General features: G+C 51.3%; 1 protein-coding gene across 8 annotated transcripts in view; it reads left to right on the top strand.

The window, feature by feature from the left end:
- Positions 1-12,455, top strand: part of LOC142466798 (uncharacterized) — a 129,712-nt gene extending 117,257 nt beyond the window's left edge. For all 8 annotated transcript variants that reach the window (XM_075572242.1, XM_075572241.1, XM_075572240.1 and 5 more), the window contains one exon: positions 10,816-12,455. In XM_075572242.1, coding sequence (XP_075428357.1) covers positions 10,923-12,041 — 1,119 coding nt within the window. In that variant the 5' untranslated portion in view covers positions 10,816-10,922 and the 3' untranslated portion in view covers positions 12,042-12,455. The remainder of the gene's footprint in view (positions 1-10,815) is intronic.
- Positions 12,456-23,295: the final 10,840 nt, after the last annotated feature.

The following is a 23,295-nucleotide window of genomic DNA, read 5'->3' as shown; positions in this document are numbered from 1 at the left end:
ATGGAATAGAGGATAAAATAGTTATTAAAATACATTACGGTACATATTAACCCCTTAGTAGTCCACGGGTCAACTAGTCATCGGTTTCCATGACTAGCTGACCACACGGGATAATATAAACATTTAACTACACTAACTACCTCCATTTGCCACCTTAGTGGCTAGTAAAGCATGGTTAGTTCTTGGTTTGTCCCGCAGACATAAACAAAACACTACGGCTCAGATACATCAAATTCTGTTAAAGTTGAGTTAATATCGCACCCAGGGAAATAATAAACTAACAAGTGTTATTACCGCAATTTTAAAGTGGTATAGATGAATAATGTGGTAATATTTTACTGGGTGCGATATTTGGGCCAATTTCGCGATATGGGAATTAACGTGACCATTAATAATGTGTTACATACCTCATTGGGTTAATATTTCTATCATAGGCTTCTGTAATGTCTATTATTACAGAAACCTATGATCAAAATATCATTAACCCGTTTCATGCCTGTGGTTACCAAGGTACACCACGGGTACCAAAGAGGTTAATACTTTATTTAAAAAAAACATTACCTAACCCTGTTGACCTAGTTGTTAAGCTGACGCGGGAGTCTCTTCCCTTTCCCCTACCCCTAGTACTCAATCACTAATTGATTTGTGAGTTAAGCTAAAAATATCTTTAATGTCATCTACGAATATAAAATAATGGGTGTTAAAATAAAAACAGCACCGACAATAACTGTGATCCAGTTATCGGTGCTGTGTAAGCTCTGATGATCATATAAATTTATGGTTAGTGACTTGATATAGTCATCAATGTGGTACTCGGAATAGACCCAACCTGAATATGGTTGGTAAAAGGGACACGTAGATGTACACCCTTGTGGTGGTACTGCTAGTGAACTGACCTAAAGACCATGTAATATATATCCTTATGAATGCACTACTTGTCAACCGATATGTGCAACCAGTGGAAATCAATAGATCAGAGAATGGTCTAATATAGGAACATGGAGTACACTCATATCAGTGTGGTAATGGAAACACTCCTCATGCATCCATAGTGATCCTTAATGATATATCACTGCAGATAACCAGTGGAGGTAAAGTAAAGTAGCACATAAGCCGTAATATAGTAGTATTGGTGAATGATATCAAGGCACCTAAAGAAAGTGACTATAGTGGGTGATATCCAAACACCTAAATAGGGCTCACACTTAGGCATCCTCTCTGGACAAAATCTGCTGGATATGAATACTGCTTGTTAGCAGAAGGGCACTCCATAAAGAATCAATGTGGATCAGCGTGATATCCGGATACACTGAGATTGTATAGCAGTAGAGTGCTTCAGGGGGCAAACGGACTCGGGGGGGGGGGGGGACAAACAGAATTAGAGGGAGAAAACGGACTGAGGGGGGAAAAACGGACTGAGGGGGGTCAAACGGAGTAAAGGGGGTCAAACGGAGTAAAGGGGGGCAAACGGAGTGAGGGGGCAAACGAGCGAGATGGGGCAAACAGACTGAGGGGGGGCAAACGGACTGAGGGGGGGGGGGCAAACGGATTGAGGGAGGGGTGCAAACGGGAAAAAGAGGGGAAAATAGGGTGCTCAACCCCAATGTAACTTCATCCAGATATAGACTTATAGCTTAGAATAGCCCCATAATAAAACCAGTAGGAGTGGGTATAAATGAAAATGACTTGTGAGTCACTTGAACAATAATCCACATCAAAGTACTCGGCTATTGAAGTCATAAAGAAAGTCTCTTACCCACTCCCACAGTCTTCGGGGTGCAAACGAAGTGAGGGAAGGGTGCAAACGGACTGAGGGGGGGGGGGCAAACGGAGGCGGGTGGGAGAGAGCAATTGGGGAGGGATCGAGATAGGGAGAGCAATGGGGGGGAGAGAGAGAGCAATGGGGGGAGAGAGAGAGCAATGGGGGGGGGGGAGAGAGAGCAATGGGGGGGGAGAGAGAGAGCAATGGGGGGAGAGAGAGAGAGAGCAATGGGGGGGGGGGAGAGAGAGAACAATGGGGGGGAGAGAGAGAGAGAGCAATGGGGGGGAGAGAGAGCAATGGGGGGGAGAGAGAGAGCAATGGGGGGAGAGAGAGAGCAATGGGGGGGAGAGAGAGCAATGGGGGGGGGAGAGAGAGAGCAATGGGGGGGAGAGAGAGAGCAATGGGGGGGGAGAGAGAGAGCAATGGGAGGAGAGAGAGGGAAGGGGGGGAGAGAGAGGAGGGAAGGGGGGGAGAGAGAGGAGGGAAGGGGGGGAGAGGAGGGAAGTGGGGGGGAGAGAGAGAGAGCAATGGGAGGAGAGAGCGCAATGGGAGGAGAGATAGAGGAGGGAAGGGGGGATAGAGGAGGGAAGGGGGGGGAGAGGAGGGAAGGGGGGGAGAGAGAGGAGGGAAGGGGGGGAGAGAGGAGGGAAGGGGGGGAGAGAGAGGAGGGAAGGGGGGAGAGAGAGGAGGGAAGGGGGGAGAGAGGAGGAAAGGGGGAGAGAGAGGGGGGAAAGGGGGGAGAGAGAGGAGGGAAGGGTGGGAGAAAGAGGAGGGAAGGGGGGGAGAGAGAGTAGGGAAGGGGGGGAGAGAGAGGAGGGAAGGGGGGGAGAGAGAGGGAAGGGGGGAGAAAGGGGGGAAGGGTGGGAGAGAAAGGGGGGAAGGGTGGGAGAGAGAGGGGGGAAGGGTGGGAGAGAGAGGGGGGAAGGGTGGGAGAGAGAGGGGGGAAGGGTGGGAGAGAGAGAGGGGGAAAGGGTGGGAGAGAGAGGGGGAAAGGGTGGGAGAGAGAGGGGGAAAGGGTGGGAGAGAGAGGGGGAAAGGGTGGGAGAGAGAGGGGGGAAGGGTGGGAGAGAGTGGGGGGAAGGGTGAGAGAGAGAGGGGGGAAGGGTGAGAGAGAGAGGGGGGAAGAGTGGGAGAGAGAGGGGGAAGGGTGGGAGAGAGGGGATGGGTGGGAGAGAGAGGAGGGAAGTGGGGGGGAGAGAGGAGGGAAGTGGGGGGGAGAGAGGAGGGAAGTGGGGGGGAGAGAGGAGGGAAGTGGGGGGGAGAGAGGTGGGAAGTGGGGGGGTGGGAAGTGGGGGGGTGGGAAGTGGGGGGGAGAGAGGAGGGAAGTGGGGGGAGAGAGGAGGGAAGTGGGGGAGAGAGAGGAGGGAAAAGGGGGAGGGAAGGGGGGGGAGAGAGAGAGAGGAGGGAAGGGGGGGGAGAGAGAGAGGAGGGAAGTGGAGGAAGGAAAGGGTAGGAGGGAAGGGGGGAGTGAGGAGAGGAGGGAAGGGGGATTAGGGCAATGGGGGGAGAGAGAGCAATGGGGGGAGAGAGGAGAGAAGGGGGGGAGAAAGGAGAGAAGGGGGGGAGAAAGGAGAGAAGGGGGGGAGAGAGGGGGAGAGAGAGGGGGGCAAGGGGGAGGGAAGGGGGAGAGAGGCGGGGGAAGGGGGGGAGAGGAGGGAAGTGAGAGGGGGAGGGATGGGAGGGGGAGAGAGGGGGGAGGGAAGGGGAGGAGAGAGAGCAATGGGGGGGGAGAGGGGAGGGAAGGGAGGGGGAGAGAGGAGGGAAGGGGGGGAGAGGGGAGGGAAGGGAGGGGGAGAGAGGAGGGAAGGGGGGAGAGAGGAGGGAAGGGGGGGAGAGAGGAGGGAAGGGGGGGAGAGAGGAGGGAAGGGGGGGAGAGAGGAGGGAAGGGGGGGAGAGAGGAGGGATGGGGGGGAGAGAGGAGGGATGGGGGGGAGAGAGGAGGGATGGGGGGGAGAGAGGAGGGAAGGGGTGGTAGAGCGGGGGGACGGGAGAGAGGGGGGTAGAAAGAGAGGAGGGAAGGGGGAGAAGCCTAATGGGACACGTATTCTATTCATTGTACAAACATTTTTTAATTATACCTTCACAACTGAAACTATACTAACTATCAATCAGGATTTGAAAAGATTTTTTTGAAAAAAACACTCTAATTGGTGTTTTGCAGCTAGTGAGATTTAGTGAGAGCAATGGGGGGGGGAGAGAGAGCAATGGGGGGGGGGGGGAGAGAGAGAGCAATGGGGGGGAGAGAGAGAGCAATGGGGGGGGAGAGAGCAATGGGGGGGAGAGAGAGAGCAATGGGGGGGGGGAGAGAGAGAGCAATGGGGGGGAGAGAGAGAGCAATGGGGGGGGAGAGAGCAATGGGGGGGAGAGAGAGAGCAATGGGAGGAGAGAGAGAGGAGGGAAGGGGAGAGAGAGGAGGGAAGGGGGGGAGAGAGAGGAGGGAAGGGGGAGAGAGGAGGGAAGTGGGGGGGAGAGAGAGCAATGGGGGGAGAGAGAGAGAGCAATGGGGGGAGAGAGAGAGAGAGCAATAGGAGGAGAGAGCGCAATGGGAGGAGAGATAGAGGGGGGAAGAGTGGGAGAGAGAGGGGGGAAGAGTGGGAGAGAGAGGGGGGAAGGGTGGGAGAGAGGGGGGATGGGTGGGAGAGAGAGGAGGGAAGTGGGGGGGAGAGAGGAGGGAAGTGGGGGGGAGAGAGGAGGGAAGTGGGGGGGAGAGAGGAGGGAAGTGGGGGGGAGAAAGGTGGGAAGTGGGGGAGAGAGAGGAGGGAAAAGGGGGAGAGAGGGGGGGAGGGAAGGGGGGGGAGAGAGAGAGGAGGGAAGTGGGGGGAGAGAGGAGGGAAGTGGGGGAGAGAGAGGAGGGAAAAGGGGGAGAGAGAGGGGGAGGGAAGGGGGGGGAGAGAGAGAGGAGGGAAGTGGAGGAAGGAAAGGGTAGGAGGGAAGGGGGGAGTGAGGAGAGGAGGGAAGGGGGATTAGGGCAATGGGGGGAGAGAGCAATGGGGGGAGAGAGAGGGAGAGAGGAGAAAAGGGGGGGAGAAATGAGAGAAGAGGGGGAGAGAGAGGGGGGCAAGGGGGAGGGAAGGGGGAGAGAGGCGGGGGAAGGGGGGGAGAGAGGAGGGAAGTGAGAGGGGGAGGGATGGGAGGGGGAGGGAAGGGGAGGAGAGAGAGCAATGGGGGAAAGAGGAGGGAAGGGAGGAGGAGGGAAGGGGGGGAGAGAGGAGGGATGGGGGGAGAGAGGAGGGAAGGGGTGGTAGAGCGGGGGGACGGGAGAGAGGGGGGTAGAGAGAGGAGGGAAGGGGGAGAAGGGAGGGAAAGGGGTAGAGAGGGGGGAAGTGGGGAGAGAAAGGGGGGTGAGACGGGGAGAGGGGGGGTGGGAAGGGAGGGGGAGTGGAGAGAGGGAAGGGGCGGAGAGAGGAGGGAAGGGGGGTCAGGAGAGAGAGTTGGGAGCCAGGAGAGAGAGGGCTCAGGGGGCGCGAGAGAGAACAATGGGGGAGAGAGAGAGCAATGGGGGGGAAAGAGAAAGCAATGGGGGGGAGAGAGAGGAGGGAAGGGGTAGAGAGAAAATGACAGACACAGAGAGACACACACACACAAAGAGAGAGATAGAGACACACACCAAGACATACAGACACACACACATACAGACACAGAGACAGCCCTATACGACCAATGACACGCCCCTCCTGTAATAGCCACGCCCCCGTAATAGCCACGCCCCCGCTCCTGCTCTAAAAAAATTGCAGGACACCCCATCGCTCATGCTTGGAGAGCTGGTGACGTCACCTCTCTCAAGCATGAGCGAGCTCAGTGGCAGCGGGCCGCAGCCTAATGGGACACGTATTCTATTCATTGTACAAACATTTTTTAATTATACCTTCACAACTGAAACTATCTACTAACTATCAATCAGGATTTGAAAAGATTTTTTTGAAAAAAACACTCTAATTGGTGTTTTGCAGCTAGTGAGATTTAGTGAGAGCAATGGGGGGGGGAGAGAGAGAGCAATGGGGGGGGAGAGAGAGAGCAATGGGGGGGGGAGAGAGAGAGCAATGGGGGGGAGAGAGAGAGCAATGGGGGGGAGAGAGAGAGCAATGGGAGGAGAGAGAGAGGAGGGAAGGGGGGAGAGAGAGGAGGGAAGGGGGGAGAGAGAGGAGGGAAGGGGGGAGAGAGAGGAGGGAAGGGGGGGAGAGAGAGGAGGGAAGGGGGGAGAGAGGAGGGAAGTGGGGGGGAGAGAGAGCAATGGGGGGAGAGAGAGAGAGCAATGGGGGGAGAGAGAGAGAGCAATGGGGGGAGAGAGAGAGAGCAATGGGGGGAGAGAGAGAGAGAGAGCAATAGGAGGAGAGAGCGCAATGGGAGGAGAGATAGAGGAGGGAAGGGGGGTAGAGAGAGGAGGGAAGGGGGGGGGAGAGAGGAGGGAAGGGGGGGAGAGAGGAGGGAAGGGGGGGAGAGAGGAGGGAAGGGGAGGAGAGAGGAGGGAAGGGGGGGAGAGAGGAAGGAAGGGGGGGAGAGAGGAAAGAAGGGGGGAGAGAGAGGAGGGAAGGGTGGGAGAGAGAGGAGGGAAGGGGGGAGAGAGGAGGGAAGTGGGGGGGAGAGAGGAGGGAAGTGGGGGGGGGAGAGATGAGGATAGTGGGGGGGGGGAGAGATGAGGGAAGTGGGGGGGGAGAGAGGAGGGTAGTGGGGGGGAGAGAGGAGGGAAGTGGGGGGGGGGGAGAAAGGAGGGAAGTGGGGGGGGGGAGAAAGGAGGGAAGTGGGGGGGGAGAGAGGAGGGAAGTGGGGGGGAGAGAGGAGGGAAGTGGGGGGGGAGAGGAGGGAAGTGGGGGGAGAGAGGAGGGAAGTGGGGGGGGGGAGGAGGGAAGTGGGGGGGAGAGAGGAGGGAAGTGGGGGGGAGAGAGGAGGGAAGTGGGGGGGAGAGAGGAGGGAAGTGGGGGGGAGAGAGGAGGGAAGTGGGGGGGAGAGAGGAGGGAAGTGGGGGGGGAGAGAGGAGGGAAGTGGGGGGGGAGAGAGGAGGGAAGTGGGGGGGGGGAGAGAGGAGGGAAGTGGGGGGGGGAGAGGAGGGAAGTGGGGGGGGGGAGAGGAGGGAATTGGGGGGGGGAGAGAGGAGGGAAGTGGGAGGGGGAGAGAGGAGGGAAGTGGGAGGGGGAGAGAGGAGGGAAGTGGGGGGGAGACAGGAGGGAAGTGGGGGGGAGAGAGGAGGGAAGTGGGGGAGAGAGAGGAGGGAAAAGGGGGAGAGAGGAGGGAGAAGGGGGAAAGAGAGGAGGGAGGGGGGGAGAGAGGAGGGAAGGGCTGGAGAGAGAGGAGGGAAAGGGGGGAGATAGAGGGGGGGAAGGGGAGGAAGGAAAGGGTAGGAGGGAAGGGGGGAGTGAGGAGAGGAGGGAAGGGGGAGAGAGAGCAATGGGGGAAGAGAGAGAGGAGAGAGAGGAGAGAAGGGGGGGAGAGAGAGGAGGGAAGAGGGGGGCAAGGGGGAGAGAGAGGCGGGGGGAAGGGGGGGAGAGAGGAGGGAAGTGAGAGGGGGAGGGAAGGGAGGGGGAGAGAGGAGGGGAGGGAAGGGGGGAGAGAGAGAAGAGGGAAGGGGGGGGAGAGAGAGAGGAGGGAAGGGGAGGAAGGAAAGGGGGGAGTGAGGAGAGGAGGGAAGGGGGAGAGAGGGCAATGGGGGGAGAGAGCAATGGGGGGAGAGAGAGAGGAGAGAAGTTGGGGAGAGAGGAGAGAAGGGGGGAGAGAGAGGAGGGAAGAGGGGGGCAAGGGGTAGGGAAGGGGGAGAGAGGCGGGGGAAGGGGGGGAGAGAGGAGGGAAGTGAGAGGGGGAGGGGAGAGAGGGGGGAGGGAAGGGGAGGAGGGAAGGGGAGGAGAGAGAGCAATGGGGGGGAGAGGGGAGGGAAGGGAGGGGGGGAGAGGGGAGGGAAGGGAGGGGGGGAGAGGGGAGGGAAGGGAGGGGGAAAGAGGAGGGAAGGGAGGGGGAGGGAAGGGGGGATAGAGGAGGGAAGGGGTGGTAGAGCGGGGGGACGGGAGAGAGGGGGGTAGAGAGGGTAGGGAAAGGGGTAGAGAGGGGGGAAGTGGGGAGAGAAAGGGGGGTGAGACGGGGAGAGGGGGGGTGGGAAGGGAGGGGAAGGGAGGGGGAGTGGAGAGAGGGAAGGAGCGGAGAGAGGAGGGAAGGGGGGTCAGGAGAGAGAGTGGGGAGCCAGGAGAGAGAGGGCTCAGGGGGGCGCAAGAGAGAACAATGGGGGAGAGAGAGAGCAATGGGGGGAAAGAGAAAGCAATGGGGGGGGGAGAGAGAGGAGGGAAGGGGTAGAGAGAAAATGACAGACACAGAGAGACACACACACTAAAAGAGAGCGATAGAGACACACACCGAGACATACAGACACACACATACAGACACAGAGACAGCCCCTATACGACCAATGACACGCCCCTCCTGTAATAGCCACGCCCCCGTAATAGCCACGCCCCCGCTCTAAAAAAATTGCAGGACACCCCATCACTCATGCTTGGAGAGCTGGTGACGTCACCTCTCTCAAGCATGAGCGAGCTCAGTGGCAGAGGGCCGCAGCCTAATGGGACACGTATTCTATTCATTGTACAAACATTTTTTAATTATACCTTCACAACTGAAACTATCTACTAACTATCAATCAGGATTTGAAAAGATTTTTAAAAAAAAAAACACTCTAATTGGTGTTTTGCAGCTAGTGAGATTTAGTGAGAGCAATGGGGGGGAGAGAGAGAGCAATGGGGGGGGAGAGAGAGAGCAATGGGGGGGGGAGAGAGAGAGCAATGGGGGGGGGAGAGAGAGAGCAATGGGGGGGGAGAGAGAGCAATGGTGTGGAGAGAGAGCAATGGGGTGGAGAGAGAGAGGAGGGAAGGGGGGAGAGAGGAGGGAAGGGGGGAGAGAGAGGAGGGAAGGGGGGGAGAGAGAGGAGGGAAGGGGGGAGAGAGAGGAGGGAAGGGGGGAGAGAGAGGAGGGAAGTGGGGGGGGGAGAGAGAGCAATGGGGGGAGAGAGAGAGAGAGCAATGGGAGGAGAGAGCGCAATGGGAGGAGAGATAGAGGAGGCAAGGGGGGAGAGAGGAGGGAAGGGGGGGAGAGAGGAGGGAAGGGGGGAGAGAGGAGGGAAGGGGGGAGAGAGGAGGGAAGGGGGGGAGAGAGGAGGGAAGGGGGGGGAGAGAGAGGAGAGAAGGGGGGGAGAGAGGAGGGAAGGGGGGGGGAAGAGGAGGGAAGTGGGGGGGAGAGAGGAGGGAAGTGGGGGGGAGAGAGGAGGGAAGTGGGGGGGGAGAGAGGAGGGAAGTGGGGGGGGAGAGAGGAGGGAAGTGGGGGGGGAGAGAGGAGGGAAGTGGGGGGGGAGGGGGAGAGGAGGGAAGTGGGGGGGGAGGGGGAGAGGAGGGAAGTGGGGGGGAGAGGAGGGAAGTGGGGGGGAGAGGAGGGAAGTGGGGGGGAGATGAGGGAAGTGGGGGGGAGATGAGGGAAGTGGGGGGGAGATGAGGGAAGTGGGGGGGAGATGAGGGAAATGGGGGGGGAGAGAGGAGGGAAAAGGTGGAGAGAGGGGAGAGAGAGGAGGGAGGGGGGAGAGAGGAGGGAAGGGTTGGAGAGAGAGAGGAGGGAAGGGGGGCTGAGAGAGAGGAGGGAAGGGGAGGAGGGAAGGGGAGGAAGGAAAGGGTAGGAGGGAAGGGGGGAGTGAGGATAGGAGGGAAGGGGGAGAGAGGGCAATGAGGGGGGGAGAGAGCAATGGGGGGAGAGAGGAGAGAAGGGGGGAGAGAGGAGAGAAGGGGGGGAGAGAGGAGAGAAGGGGGGGAGAGAGGAGAGAAGGGGGGGAGAGAGGAGAGAAGGGGGGGAGGGGGAGAGAGGAGAGAAGGGGGAGAGAGAGGAGGGAAGGGGGAGGAAAGAGGGAGGGAAAAGGGGGGCAAGGGGGAGGGAAGGGGGAGAGAGAGGCGGGGGAAGGGGGAGAGAGAGGCGGGGGAAAGGAGGGAGAGAGGAGGGAAGGGAGAGAGGAGGGAAGGGGGGGAGGGAAGAAGGGGAGAGAGAGCAATGGGGGGGAGAGGGGAGGGAAGGGAGGGGGAAAGAGGAGGGAAGGGAGGGGGAGAGAGGAGGGAAGGGGTGGTAGAACGGGGGGACGGGAGAGAGGGGGGTAGAGAGAGGAGGGAAGGGGAGAGGGGAGGGAAAGGGGTAGAGAGGGGGGAAGTGGGGAGAGAAAGGGGGTTGAGACGGGGAGAGGGGGTGTGGGAAGGGAGGGGGAGTGGAGAGAGGGAAGGGGCGGAGAGAGGAGGGAAGGGGGGGCGGAGAGAGGAGGGAAGGGGGGTCAGGAGAGAGAGTGGGGAGCCAGGAGAGAGAGGGCTCAGGGGGGCGCAAGAGAGAACAATGGGGGAGAGAGCAATGGGGGGGAAAGAGAAAGCAATGGGGGGGGAGAGAGAGGAGGGAAGGGGTAGAGAGAAAATAACAGACACAGAGACACACACACACACACACACACACAAAGAGAGAGATAGAGACACACACCGAGACATACAAACACACACACATACAGACACAGAGACAGCCCCTATACGACCAATGACACGCCCCTCCTGTAATAGCCACGCCCCCGTAATAGCCACGCCCCCGCTCCTGCTCTAAAAAAATTGCAGGACACCCCATCGCTCATGCTTGGAGAGCTGGTGACGTCACCTCTCTCAAGCATGAGCGAGCTCAGTGGCAGCGGGCCGCAGCCTAATGGGACACGTATTCTATTCATTGTACAAACATTTTTTAATTATACCTTCACAACTGAAACTATCTACTAACTATCAATCAGGATTTGAAAAGATTTTTTTGAAAAAAACACTAATTGGTGTTTTGCAGCTAGTGAGATTTCCTTTTAAATCGTTAAATATTATGATCCACTTTAAATGTATGACCCACTACATCTGCTCTCCCTGCCCTAATGCTGCATGTGTTGTGCTAAACCCTTCATTTTTACAATGTACATCTACAGTTTGCTTTCAACCTGAACGTTTTGTGATATGCCAGCTTACCTCTCCTGCATGACCTTTTGTAAGACAGTTTGTGTAACAGCGACTTTTTTTTGTCTCGTCTAGTACAAAGCCAAACTCCAATAATCCACCAATCCCAACACTGCAAGGTTGCTTTTAGCCGTCAGGATTACCTCCTCAAACATCTGAAGTTCAAACACCCAAATGAGTATATGGAAAAGATGAGGACAGAACAATCATGCAACATTCCAATAAATGTGACAGAAAATGCATCTTTCAGCCAGTCAAGGCAATTAATAAACAATGTAATTGCTTCTCATTCCAAAAGATATATATTAGCTGCTGCCACAGGAAAAGATCTTGGAGAAAGTGGGAAGAGTCTGACTTGGTTATCTGACCAGAACGCACAGAAGAGAACACAGACCGAGGAGAGTCTGCATGTATGTGGGGAATGTGGGAAGGGATTTAGTCGGTTATCCCACCTGAACATACACAAAAGAACACACACAGGGGAGAGACCGTATGTATGTGGGGAATGTGGGAAGGGATTTAGTCAGTTATCCCACCTGAAAACACACAAGAGGACACACACAGGGGAGAGACCGCATGTATGTGGGGAATGTTGGAAGGAATTTAGTGGCTTATTCAGTCTGGAGAGACACAAGAGGACACACACAGGGGACAGACCGCATGTATGTGGGGAATGTGGGAAGGCATTTAGTGACTTATCCCACCTGAACACACACAATAGGACACACACAGGGGAGAGACCGCATGTATGTGGGGAATGTGGGAAAGGATTTAGTGATTTATCTAGCCTGATCAGACACAAGAGGATACACACAGGGGAGAGACCGCATATTTGTGGGGAATGTGGGATGGGATTTAGTGTGTTATCCTACCTGAACACACACAAGAGGACACACACAGGGGAAAGACCGCATGTATGTGGGGAATGTGGGAAGGGATTTAGTGATTTATCCAACCTGAGGAAACACAAGAGGATACACACAGGGGAGAGACCACATGTATGTGGGGAATGTGGGAAGGCATTTAGTGACTTATACCACCTGAACACACACAAGAGGACACACACAGGGGAGAGACCGCATGTATGTGGGGAATGTGGGAAAGGATTTAGTCAGTTATCCAGCCTGAAAACACACAAGAGGACACACGCACGGGAGAGACCGCATGTAAGCGGGGAATGTGGGAAGGGATTTAGTGACTTACCCCACCTGAACACACACCAGAGGACACACACAGGTGAGATACCGCATATATTGTATGAGTGGAATGTGGGAAGGGATTTAGTGATTTATCCAGCCTGAACACACACAAGCAGACACTCACAGGGGAGAGACCTATCTCTAGAGCCAGGCATGTTTAGGGATAACCAGCGACTAAGACGCTCACATATAAGTGCACACGTGTATCTGTGTTTCGCTAAATCAGAATGAAAAGTGACTTTAGTTTATGGTGCATAAAACAAGCATTTGAAAAGGATAAAAAGTTATAACGTTTTAAATGCAGGTTATTTGTATCATTCTTATTGTAGTTTTATTTAAAGAAAAATGTTCTTAATAATGTTTTATATTTCCATGCTGTTGGTTCTAATAAAATGTGCGTGTCACGGGAGTCCAGGTTTATCAACACCTTTTTATACCGGGATCATTGATTGAGCAAAGAAAGGAGGTAAAGTAAATTGTAATTTATTTCAGGAAAAGACATACACTGGCGACACACTTTATTCGAGCTCGGCTAGTCCCACGAATTCGGGTATACCCGGGTGTATTGAGATTTGTGACTGTTTTCTGCCCGAGTGCATTGAGGTATTTTCCAGGCAGGGATTTAAGCATTTTATTCCCGCTGGCTGCAATACTGCACAGTATATATATATATACTGCATTACAATTCATGAATTTATGCCATCTGGTAGACACGCGAAGCATTGCAGCCTATTAAATCCTAATCATTATCATTTAACAGATCAGCCGCCCGTCAGCCAGGCATGAACCCAGGCTGGGAAGGCAAACGCAACGGGGCTTGTCAGAGGTGAGGAGCGGCGCATTCCAGGTATCTGCCAGGTACATACTGGGTATTTGCTCGAATAAATTGTGTCGGTGCAGTACACACAATGTAACACAATTTACACAGTTAACACACATACTGGGTATGGGGCTAACGAATAAACTTGTCCTTTGAAAGTATCCTGTTCTCTAACGTCTCTGCGTGAGAACCCTCCTTCTGCCACTCGAAATGACTTCACCTCCGGAGGCTTTAACCCCCTCTTAAAGCGCTGATATCTGGAAAAACAAAATGGCGGACGAGCTCGGGAGAGGGCAGTAATTGAGTCAGACAACCAGTGAAGCTTTGTTAAAAACTGTTCTCGTTTATTAAAGGGTTTACAGTCAGTTTATATAGCCATCTTGAACATAGAAAAAACACAGATACGAGTAATTTACTTCCCCTTTAAGTCATAGTCTGTCTACCTCAGCAAATGACAGTTAGACAGTTTACGATCTGGGAAGTGGCTTTGGGTACCGAGCTTGGAGGCCGTTAAAAGAAATGTTATTCTTCAGGACAGTAGATTGTGTAAGACATTCTTGTGTAACTCATGTTCAACATGGCTGGGGACAGTTCCTGTTTCTACAGGCCTAAATAAGTCTGAACAAACAGAGTTCAATTTGGCATTAAGTGGGTGAGAGGTCACTTTCTCACATCTGACTTGAGAAAACAATTACGTATGACATTAGACATTTAGTTAGTTCCTGAAATCTAAAATGTTAGTACATAATGGTTAAAGAGAAATGGTTATATTGCAATCAAAATGGAGTCCCCCCTGATATGCACATTATGAATCCCTCCTTTTGTCATCAAAATGACAACGATCTAGGATATTGGGGTCTCGTACTGGATTTGAATATTATCATAATCCACTAAAAATATTTGGACTCTAGTAGTATTAGGTCTAGAGTCATGGATCATATTTGGGAAACTATGAATGGGGGCATTAACGTTCAGTGATGCATATGTGTGATCAACTGACTTACCAAAAGGCATAATCATTTTACATAAAAATAAACACATTAATTTGCAACATGAAATAATAACAACTAATACTACAAATATGCAAACGATAAATATTAGTCCCATAACAATTCTCTTTCCCTCATTTTGTCATGGGTCCATAACCTAACAACTACTATATTGTTTTTGATATTGTTGATATACTTTGTTGTACTGAAATAGTGGTGCAGGTTTAGGGGGTCCGAAGAAAATAAAAAAAAAAATATATATATATGGCCACAGGAGTTCTTGTTTGTAGGGAGATATATATCGGTGTGGCTGGTATGATATCTTTTCTGTTTACCAGGTTGACTATTACTACAAAACCTATTACCGATTTCTAAATTACTATTCACACTGCTCTTCTGTAACTACTAGCACATTATGGCGGCTAAAATTTGTGAAAATTGCTGGGGGCTAATTTCTACCGGGAGCGATTGCACAAATATCCATCTTTCACGCATCTTTCATACTGCATTTATTCAGAATGGCAAAACAGAAAAATGGCTGCTATGGTAAAAAATGGCTGACTTATGATCCTTTCCTTGTGGCTGACACACGCCTCTGGGTGACCTCCCACTTTCCTCATAGCCTCATATCCAATCTTCTTAGTCCCCTCTTATTCTTTAGAGACAGTCTATTTAAAGAACAGTTAACCATTGCATAGTCCTGCTGGACCAGGAGATTGTCCAATTGTGCCTTGTCATTCTTTTTCGGCCATTATATCGGCACAGTTGATTTCTTCTCGGTCTCTTCTTCTGGGGGACTGCTGACATCACCGAAAAGAGGCATAGCGTCGGTGGGGGTGCAACGCACTTCTGGATCAAAGTTTACTGCATATGACACATACATAGAGAGTGATGAGTAGGACAGACACACACACAAAAGCATCCAATAGCTTCGCTTCCAGAGAACTAATCCAACCACCAAGTCCCAACAAATCCCATCCGTCATCTCTACCTTTAAACACTGAACTATTTTCCCCAAATAACATGACCTGTTCTAGTTGTAGGGTAATATTCTATCTGTCCTCCTATCACAGAGTCAATAACTTCCCTAGGGCAAACTCGTATTTCTACACCCTTCGTAACCAATTTCTTATAGATGGTTCTACAAATGTCTTATTTCATATTGTCTTTTTCTCAAGGGGTTAAATATAACACTCATTTTTCCTGGGGTGCAACCTATTGAATATAGATAGTATATTGGGTTATATTATATATAAAATATGGGCTTTGTTTATTAGGATTCCATTGTGTGACAAAAGGTGTGCATATATGCTATACACAAATCAATAAAAACAAAATAACAATTACTAAACAAAATATACCTGTTCCTACACTATCGTCTTTGTGTACACATTATTTACACAAACCTAATAGACTATACATTTATAATTAAAATAACAAAACCTGTAAAGAAAAAAGATTATTAAAAAGTTCAAAGTTCATATGTTGAGGCCTGGAATTTTGGCTGTGTCTCTAGGCTTTTCCACTTTGGATACGGTGTAGATTGAAGCAACTGTGGGTGGTGCTGGGATAAATTTCATATGCGTAACGTGGATCCAAAAAGAGACCTCTGCCATTTTATTTGCTGTAATGGTGATGAGTAGTACTTTTAATAGTAGTAGTAGCGCCTTTTCATCTGGGATGAAGAACGTTCTTGCGTAGGAAATGCTTGACCATTAACCCATCTCTCGTAGGTGCACTTTCAACTTTGACATGTGCCTAGAGAGACTCAAAAATATATTAGTTGCATACAATACTTACTAATTGTTTTACTAAACAGTCACTGTGGTCTTGACTTGCTACAATCTAAATTCATTAAAATTGGTGCCTCAGCTATTGCCAAACCAAAAGAAAAAATGGCTAAAATAATTCTGAATAGAACTCCAAACTAATTACTTGTAATATAATTTCTTTGAAAAGTGCCGAGCACACTGCCAACTTTAAAAGGCACTCAGCATTATTCTTAAAAATAAATAAATAATAAATTCAGATTTCTTTCATCCCGGGCACTAAACCATCTAACTTCTGGGCATAGACAGCTATATGATAAACAGCAATAATACCCCTCCTTTGTTCACATAATTTTTTTATATGTGAACAATATTACAGAAAGGATAACAGCATTCAAAACATAACTAACTATTGTTGCTCGATCTGTAGCTAAACTAACTTGAATCCTTTGGGTATAAAATTTGCATTAAAAACAATCCCACTTCAGCCACCATCTGAAAGTATCCTGTTCTCTAACGTCTCTGCGTGAGAACCCTCCTTCTGCCACTCGAAATGACTTCACATCCGGAGGCTTTAACCCCCTCTTAAAGCGCTGATATCTGGAAAAACAAAATGGTGGACGAGCTCGGGAGAGGGCAGTAATTGAGTCAGACAACCAGTGAAGCTTTGTCAAAAACTGTTCTCTCGTTTATTAAAGGGTTTACAGTCAGTTTATATAGCCATCTTGAACATAGAAAAAACACAGATACGAGTAATTTACTTCCCCTTTAAGTCATAGTCTGTCTACCTCAGCAAATGACAGTTAGACAGTTTACGATCTGGGAAGTGGCTTTGGGTACCGAGCTTGGAGGCCGTTAAAAGAAATGTTATTCTTCAGGACAGTAGATTGTGTAAGACATTCTTGTGTAACTCATGTTCAACATGGCTGGGGACAGTTCCTGTTTCTACAGGCCTAAATAAGTCTGAACAAACAGAGTTCAATTTGGCATTAAGTGGGTGAGAGGTCACTTTCTCACATCTGACTTGAGAAAACAATTACGTATGACATTAGACATTTAGTTAGTTCCTGAAATCTAAAATGTTAGTACATAATGGTTATAGAGAAATGGTTATATTGCAATCAAAATGGAGTCCCCCCTGATATGCACATTATGATCCTTTAAACGAAATTCACAAAAATGACCTCTGTACTGGAACTGAATTCGGCATGCAATGCCAGCCGCAACCACTGCGTTCTCAAAAGTGGAACTTAGAAAATGTTCTCACTCAAAATCTTTGAAGCCGGCTCGCGTCTATTCAGCACAGAGCATCTTTGAATTTGCTGCTGTTGGTTTGGCGCTTGGAATCTGCACTCCTGATTGGATGCAAGGCTCCTTATGGGTTTCAGAGTCCCATTCACAAACCTCTTCAGCCTATCAGAGCGTGGAAATTCTCCTGCCAGCCAATCACCGATTTGCCGGTATTGTAAAGCCGGGCAGGCACCTTTTTTAATTCTGCGAAGGGGCATGCACCAACTTGGCACCTCTGCCTCTTTGCATACTAAGCCCACCAGATGTCCAGGCTGCACAGAGTCTGGGCTCTGGCAAATGGTGACCGGAAAGCCCTGTGTTAGCCCAGGTTGCTGGTACTCAAGCAGAACTGCAGTACCCTACTGTTCTAACACCTTGGCATCCCTGAGGCTTTCAAGTCCGGACTTCGCACAGACCCATAGGCACCAAGCTTGGTATCCATCTCGGAAATCATGACTTGGAAATCCCACAGTTCATTCACAGGTTATCAGCATATATACCTATTAAACATAACTATTTAATAAAATACACTGTGTCCTGTATCTTGTGTGATAAAAATGTGTAAGTCCCTATTCTGGTGTCCGGGATGGAGTGAAGGGATATACTGCCTACACCCACAGGCTCATTCTTGGCACACTCTTGAAATAACTTTTAAACTTTTTACACACAATCACTCTCAGCTTTATCATATGGCTAGAGCATCCCCTGAACCCCTATACTAGGTTCAGGGTACCTGTGCACCCCTCCTTATACTAGGAACCCCCTGTATGTTTGCAGGTATACATTAACCCCTTCATGCCCAATTACCTTGTCTGGATGATGCTGCAGCAGGGATCCTGGCGGTTGGGCTAAGGCCCCGCTCCCTCATTCAACGTGCCCGCACTGCAGACAGGCGGGGCACTGACCCACAGACCGCGATATGCGGTCTGTAGGGAGCGAGAGGAGGGAGGAGAGTGGGAGGGAGGGGGGCGGGATCTGATCTTGGTGCCGTCCACCCCCCCCACACACATATACACATACACACACACTTTAACCCGCAGCTCCTTCCCTGCTCCCTGCCCAAGGCGCCTCCCATCTAGCTCCTCCCCATTGGCTGACTCGCATACCACGTGACGCGTCAGCGCTGAAAATCACTAAGATCTTGCAGCATCGGCTGGCTGACGCGTCACAGTATGTAGTCAGCCCTGCCGGAAGGAAGCAGCGGGGGCAGGGACCATTCGGGCAAGGGTCTGGTGGTCCGCGGCCGTGCGCCCCGCCAGCCGCAGCGGGTTCACAGCCTTGGTCGCAAGAATGATTTCAGGGTCAGTCTGCCCGAAGTTATGTGCCTGGTTGCATTCGCGAGATCTCACTTGATTCCCGAATTCAACTTTTGGGGTATCCCATATAAACCCACCCTGAAACTTACAGCCTAGAAATCTCCTGGTCCCAGCACCCCGAGAAAGGCAAAACAGAAAAATCTTTAATGTCGCATCATTTGCAGACAGTCACAGCAATGCATTTCTGCCATCCAGGTCCACGAGCTGCCACTTTAGGACCTCGGCACACGGATCAGGGGTAACCAAGTGGGCTTAACCTTTATTAGTGAGCCTGGTAAACCCTTTACCGTCACATTGCGTTTCCGATTATGCTGAAGCAGTCTGTAGCCTCACTTAGCTGTGAATTGGAATAGTTTCGCCGTGACCAATTTGCTGTCGGCATTAGGCAGCAGACGGACCCTCCACCATTAGCAGCTTCTAATGTAAGTTTTATTACTGTTTTGGGTATGGGGTTAGTTTAAGGGATTTAGGGTAAGTGCTTGGGTAGGAGGTTTTAGGGTGAGGGATTAAGGTGTGTTGTTTTAGGGTTAGGTGTGTGGCGGCCTTCATAATAAAGTTTAAGGGACTGTTGGGGGGTGGGGGGATACGGGACTGGAAGCGCCTCGCTCACCTCTGGGTTTTGTTTGGGGCTAGTTCTGTTTTGGCAGGAAAGTGAGCTTTGTGTTACCAGGCAGATGTGGGAGAGGTGTCAGGTGATTGGCTGAGGAGTAGGTGCTGGGCAGGTGGGAAGAGTGCTGTGATTGGGCAAGCCAGATGGAGGGTGTGGCTAGGGAGTTTGGGTGGGGAAATGACAGGTACGGTATATAGAGAGAAGGCAGATGGGGAAATTACCTGAGGTTAGGAGAGGTTGGCTGCCCCACTCCCCTCCCTATGTGTTATAATTATAACAGCTATATATACTGTATATAGTGTTTTATGCGGTTGCAGCATGACGACAGTAGGTTAAAGGTGCTAATGCTGTTTATTTATTTTTATTTATAAAAATCATTCTTTGGTTCTTGATCATTTTATACTGACCGGGGCCAGGGTAGAGTTGGGCAGTGGGTCTGTCCAACATGGAAACATGAAAAAACCTTCTACTTTAAAAATGTTAGTGTCCCCTTGTAACAGGGTGAATAAAAAACACCAGCCCTATGCCTGGCTGACCTATGTTTAGGTCTGCAGTACAGCAGTGACCAGGTTAAAATTCAGCTGGGTAGGTCTTGTTAATTGTCAGATCTCAGCTGCCTCGTTAAGGGGCTTTAAAAACCCAGGCTGCTCATATATGGGATGCTGCCTAACCCAGTGAGACACACTGAAATGCTGGAGGAAAACTACTTGCTATAAGGTCTGGGGGCGGAGAGACAACACGGTTCAACAAAGTCTCAATATATTTTCATGAATGGCTCTATCTGGGAGGGGGAGGGGCTACAGTTACATTCCACCGGCCTTTAAATTAAAACTGGCAGAAGAATTAAGAACTAACTACAGAATGCAACGCAGCTATTATGAAGAGAAAGATTGTAAATTTGAATGATTCATGATAATTTGTATTTGTCATTCTTCCATGATTATAGAGATGAAATAAAAAATGTATTCTTTAAATTCTCGAGAATCATTGAAACACCCCAAAGAAAAATTACAGTAATATACTGTACAGTGCAGTATACATTACAGTACAATTACAAAGGACGTGATTGTAAAAATGGCAAAAATTGTTAACTTTTCAAAAACATGATTCGAATTATGGCTAATTTAAATCAGTCCTTCAAAAAGGGATGTCTTGGGTTTTTTTTTAACGTGAAATTCACTTTGAATGTTTGGTGGATTCTCCAAGAATGGCTTATCAATCACAGATGAATTGCTTTGCTTTTTTTTAAATTTAAATACACGCATGCGCCTAAATGTGATGGCATGCACATGCGTTTCAACAAGGTTTCAATGAGACATACACGCATGCGCATTAAATTAAAACAGTATGAAAAGAAGAGTGTAAGGGATCGGGGGGCTCGCTCCCTGCAGCGGGTCCCCATTGCCCCTGCTCCCAGCACCGCTGCACTCTCCGTGCGCCCCTGCCTCTCGCCCTGCGTTTTAGGAAGTGCCGTAGTTACAATCTGAAGACTTTGTATTTACAAAAGAGCTTTTATTTATTTGTTCCGGTTGGGGACCTTACAGGTTGCGCGCGCACCCGATCCTCTTTGCCGTCCTCCCGCACACCTGGCTCCACCTACCATCAGCCGCAGGACATCAGGACAATCTCCACCGCTCACCTGGCTGGCTCCCACTCTAGGCACCTGAGCCTATCCCTGGGCTTGCTCAGGCACACCCCCGCTCCACCTCTTACCCCTATTGGTCCACCCACATATGTTACCCCAGTCTGCCCTCTCCTTCCTCACTCTGCATAGTTTCTTGTGGCTCTTGCTGTACGGAATTCTATGCCTGGCTCTCTTGTGTCTTCCAGCTCTCGCTCCAGTCCCTGCCCCGGTATGCTACCCTTGGATTTGATCTCGGCTTTCGTTAGACTTCATGTACCTCGCTACCCCCTGGACTCGGCTTTGGACCTCACTATGCTGCTCTCTCCTGCTCTTGACCTACGGCTTTCATATTTATACCTTCGGACCTCTGGCGCCCCGGACGCGACAAGTACCTGGCTAACCCTCTCTCACCAGACCCGGCAACGCACCCTACCACACTCTGGGCACGCCCTCACTGCTGTGGGTGCGTGTTATACCCTTACCCACCTCAGTACTGGGGACTGGCCAGGACTGCGGGCAGTACAGCGTTACATTATGCAGAGCCCACCAAATGCAGACCCCCATGAGGTGGGCCAAGGTGTGACCATGGAACACTGGCAATTCCTGAGTGACCAAATAACGTCCGTGGCACAGCAGCTTTCTAACCTCTCCCTTCGGGATCCGCCAGCAGCACCTCCTCCTCACGCTCAGGTACCTATGGGCACCTCGGAACCACGCATCCCACCGCTTAACCGATACGCCGGGGACCCACTCACTTGCCGGGGATTCCTGAACCAATGCGACGTCCAGTTCGAGATGTCTCCGTCCCGGTTCCCCATGGACCGCTCCAAGGTGGCCTATATCTACGCCCTGCTAACGGGCGATGCTCTCGCTTGGGCTTCACCTTTCTGGGAACTCAGTCCAGAAATAACTCAAGATTTCCCTAGATTCCGGTGAGAATTCCAGCAAGTCTTTGATACGCCGGCGCTTAGGGAGACCGCCGCTTCATCCTTGTTTCATCTCTCCCAGGGTCGTACGTCGGCAACAAGATACGCGGTGGAATTCCGCACAATCGCTACGGAGATTCGGTGGAATGATGAGGCTCTTTCTGCAGCGTACTGGCAGGGCTTGGCCGAATCCCTCAAGGACGATCTGGCAGCTCATTCTCGTCCCTCTTCGCTGGAGGATCTCATCGCCCTCAGCGTCCGGGTTGACCAACGCCTCCAAGAGAGACGCCAGGAACGCCAGCGGCCCTGGTTCGTGTTGCCTTCTGCAGCCTCTCCTAGGCCTCCTCCCCTGGCTTTTCCGGCATTGGATGCCCCTGAGCCAATGCAAATCGGCAGCCAACAGCTCCGGTCCGCTGAAAGAATGCGCCGCAGAAATGAAGGTCTCTGCTTTTACTGCGGTTCCCCGGATCACCAAGTATGTCACTGCCGTCAGAGACCGGGAAACGAGAACACCCAGTGAAGATTGTGAGTCTCTCCCTGGGTACCATCTCTCCTTGCCCCTCTTCCCCTGAAGAACTTCCTAAAAGCATTAACTTGCCTATAACCCTCGAGGGTTCCAATGTCCAGCTGTCGTCCGCAGCATTTATCGACTCCGGGTCTGGTGGCAATTTTCTGGATCACAAATACGCACTCAACAACCAGATTCCTTTGATCAAGAACAGAGTACCCATCGGCCTTGAGGCTATTGACAGCCGTCCCCTCCAACCAGCGTTCATCATCTTGGAGTCTGTCCCCCTCACACTTTCCACCGCGGACGGTCACACTGAGGTCATGGTCTTTGATGTCTTTCACTCTCCCACTGTCCAGGTCATTCTGGGACTACCCTGGCTCCAGCTTCACAATCCGTGTGTGGATTGGACGGGAAAGTCGCCGATTCAGTGGGGGTCTTCCGTGAAGCATACTGCTATTTCTCCCGTAACCACGCTCGCCGGCCTCGAGACATTGGTACCGCTCCCCTCCACACTTCCTGAGGTATACCGGGATTTCAACAAGACCCAGGATGAGGTCCTGCCGCCTCATCGCTCGTACGACTGCCCCATAGAATTAATTCCTGGAGCCACACTCCCCAAGTCTAAATCATATCCCCTCTCCATGCCTGAGACCGAGGCTATGTCTACCTACATCTAGGAGAACCTCAAGAGTGGCTTTATCCGGAATTCCACTTCCCCGGCCGGGGCAGGGTTCTTTTTCGTGAAAAAAGATGGCTCATTAAGACCCTGTATCGATTTTCGGGGTCTTAACAAAATTACGGTTGAAAACCGGTGCCCCCTTCCTTTAATCTCAGAACTCTTTGATCGGCTCCAAGGAGCCTCTATATTCTCCAAACTCGACCTGAGAGAAGCGTACAATCTAATCCGAATACGGGATGGCGACGAGTGGAAGTCCGCATTCAACACACGCACTGGCCATTATGAATACCTCGTGATGCCATTTGGCCTCTGCAACGCCCCAGCCGTCTTCCAAGAATTTATGAACGATATCTTGCGGGACATTCTGGGTAGTTTCGTCATAGTATACTTAGACAACATCCTTATTTTCTCCAAAAATCCTGAGGATCATATCCACCATACTAGGGTGGTCCTTTCTCTGCTCCGCGCAAATAACTTCTACGCTAAGATGGAGAAATGTCTCTTCCACCAATCTTCCACGGCCTTCCTGGGCTATATAATTTCCGATAAGGGCTTTACCATGGATCCAGAGAAACTGAAGGCTATTCTGAACTGGCCATTAACGAATTTCCTAAAAGCTGTCCAGCGCTTTCTTGGTTTCTCTAACTACTATCGGAAATTTATCCGCAACTTTTCGACTACTGCCCTCCCCATTATCGCCCATACCAAAAAAGGGGCTGATCTGCCTGCATGGTCCCCTGAGGCCATCAAGGCGTTCGAGTTCCTCAAAAGAGCCTTCGTCTCCGCCCCCATCCTCTGCCATCCGGACACATCTCTTCCCTT

The sequence above is a fragment of the Ascaphus truei genome, chromosome 15 (genome assembly GCF_040206685.1).
Source record: "Ascaphus truei isolate aAscTru1 chromosome 15, aAscTru1.hap1, whole genome shotgun sequence".
NCBI classification, from domain to species: Eukaryota; Metazoa; Chordata; class Amphibia; order Anura; family Ascaphidae; genus Ascaphus; species Ascaphus truei.
The sequence above is the reverse complement of the archived record's forward strand: the minus strand, read 5'-3'. Positions and strand labels throughout refer to the sequence as shown.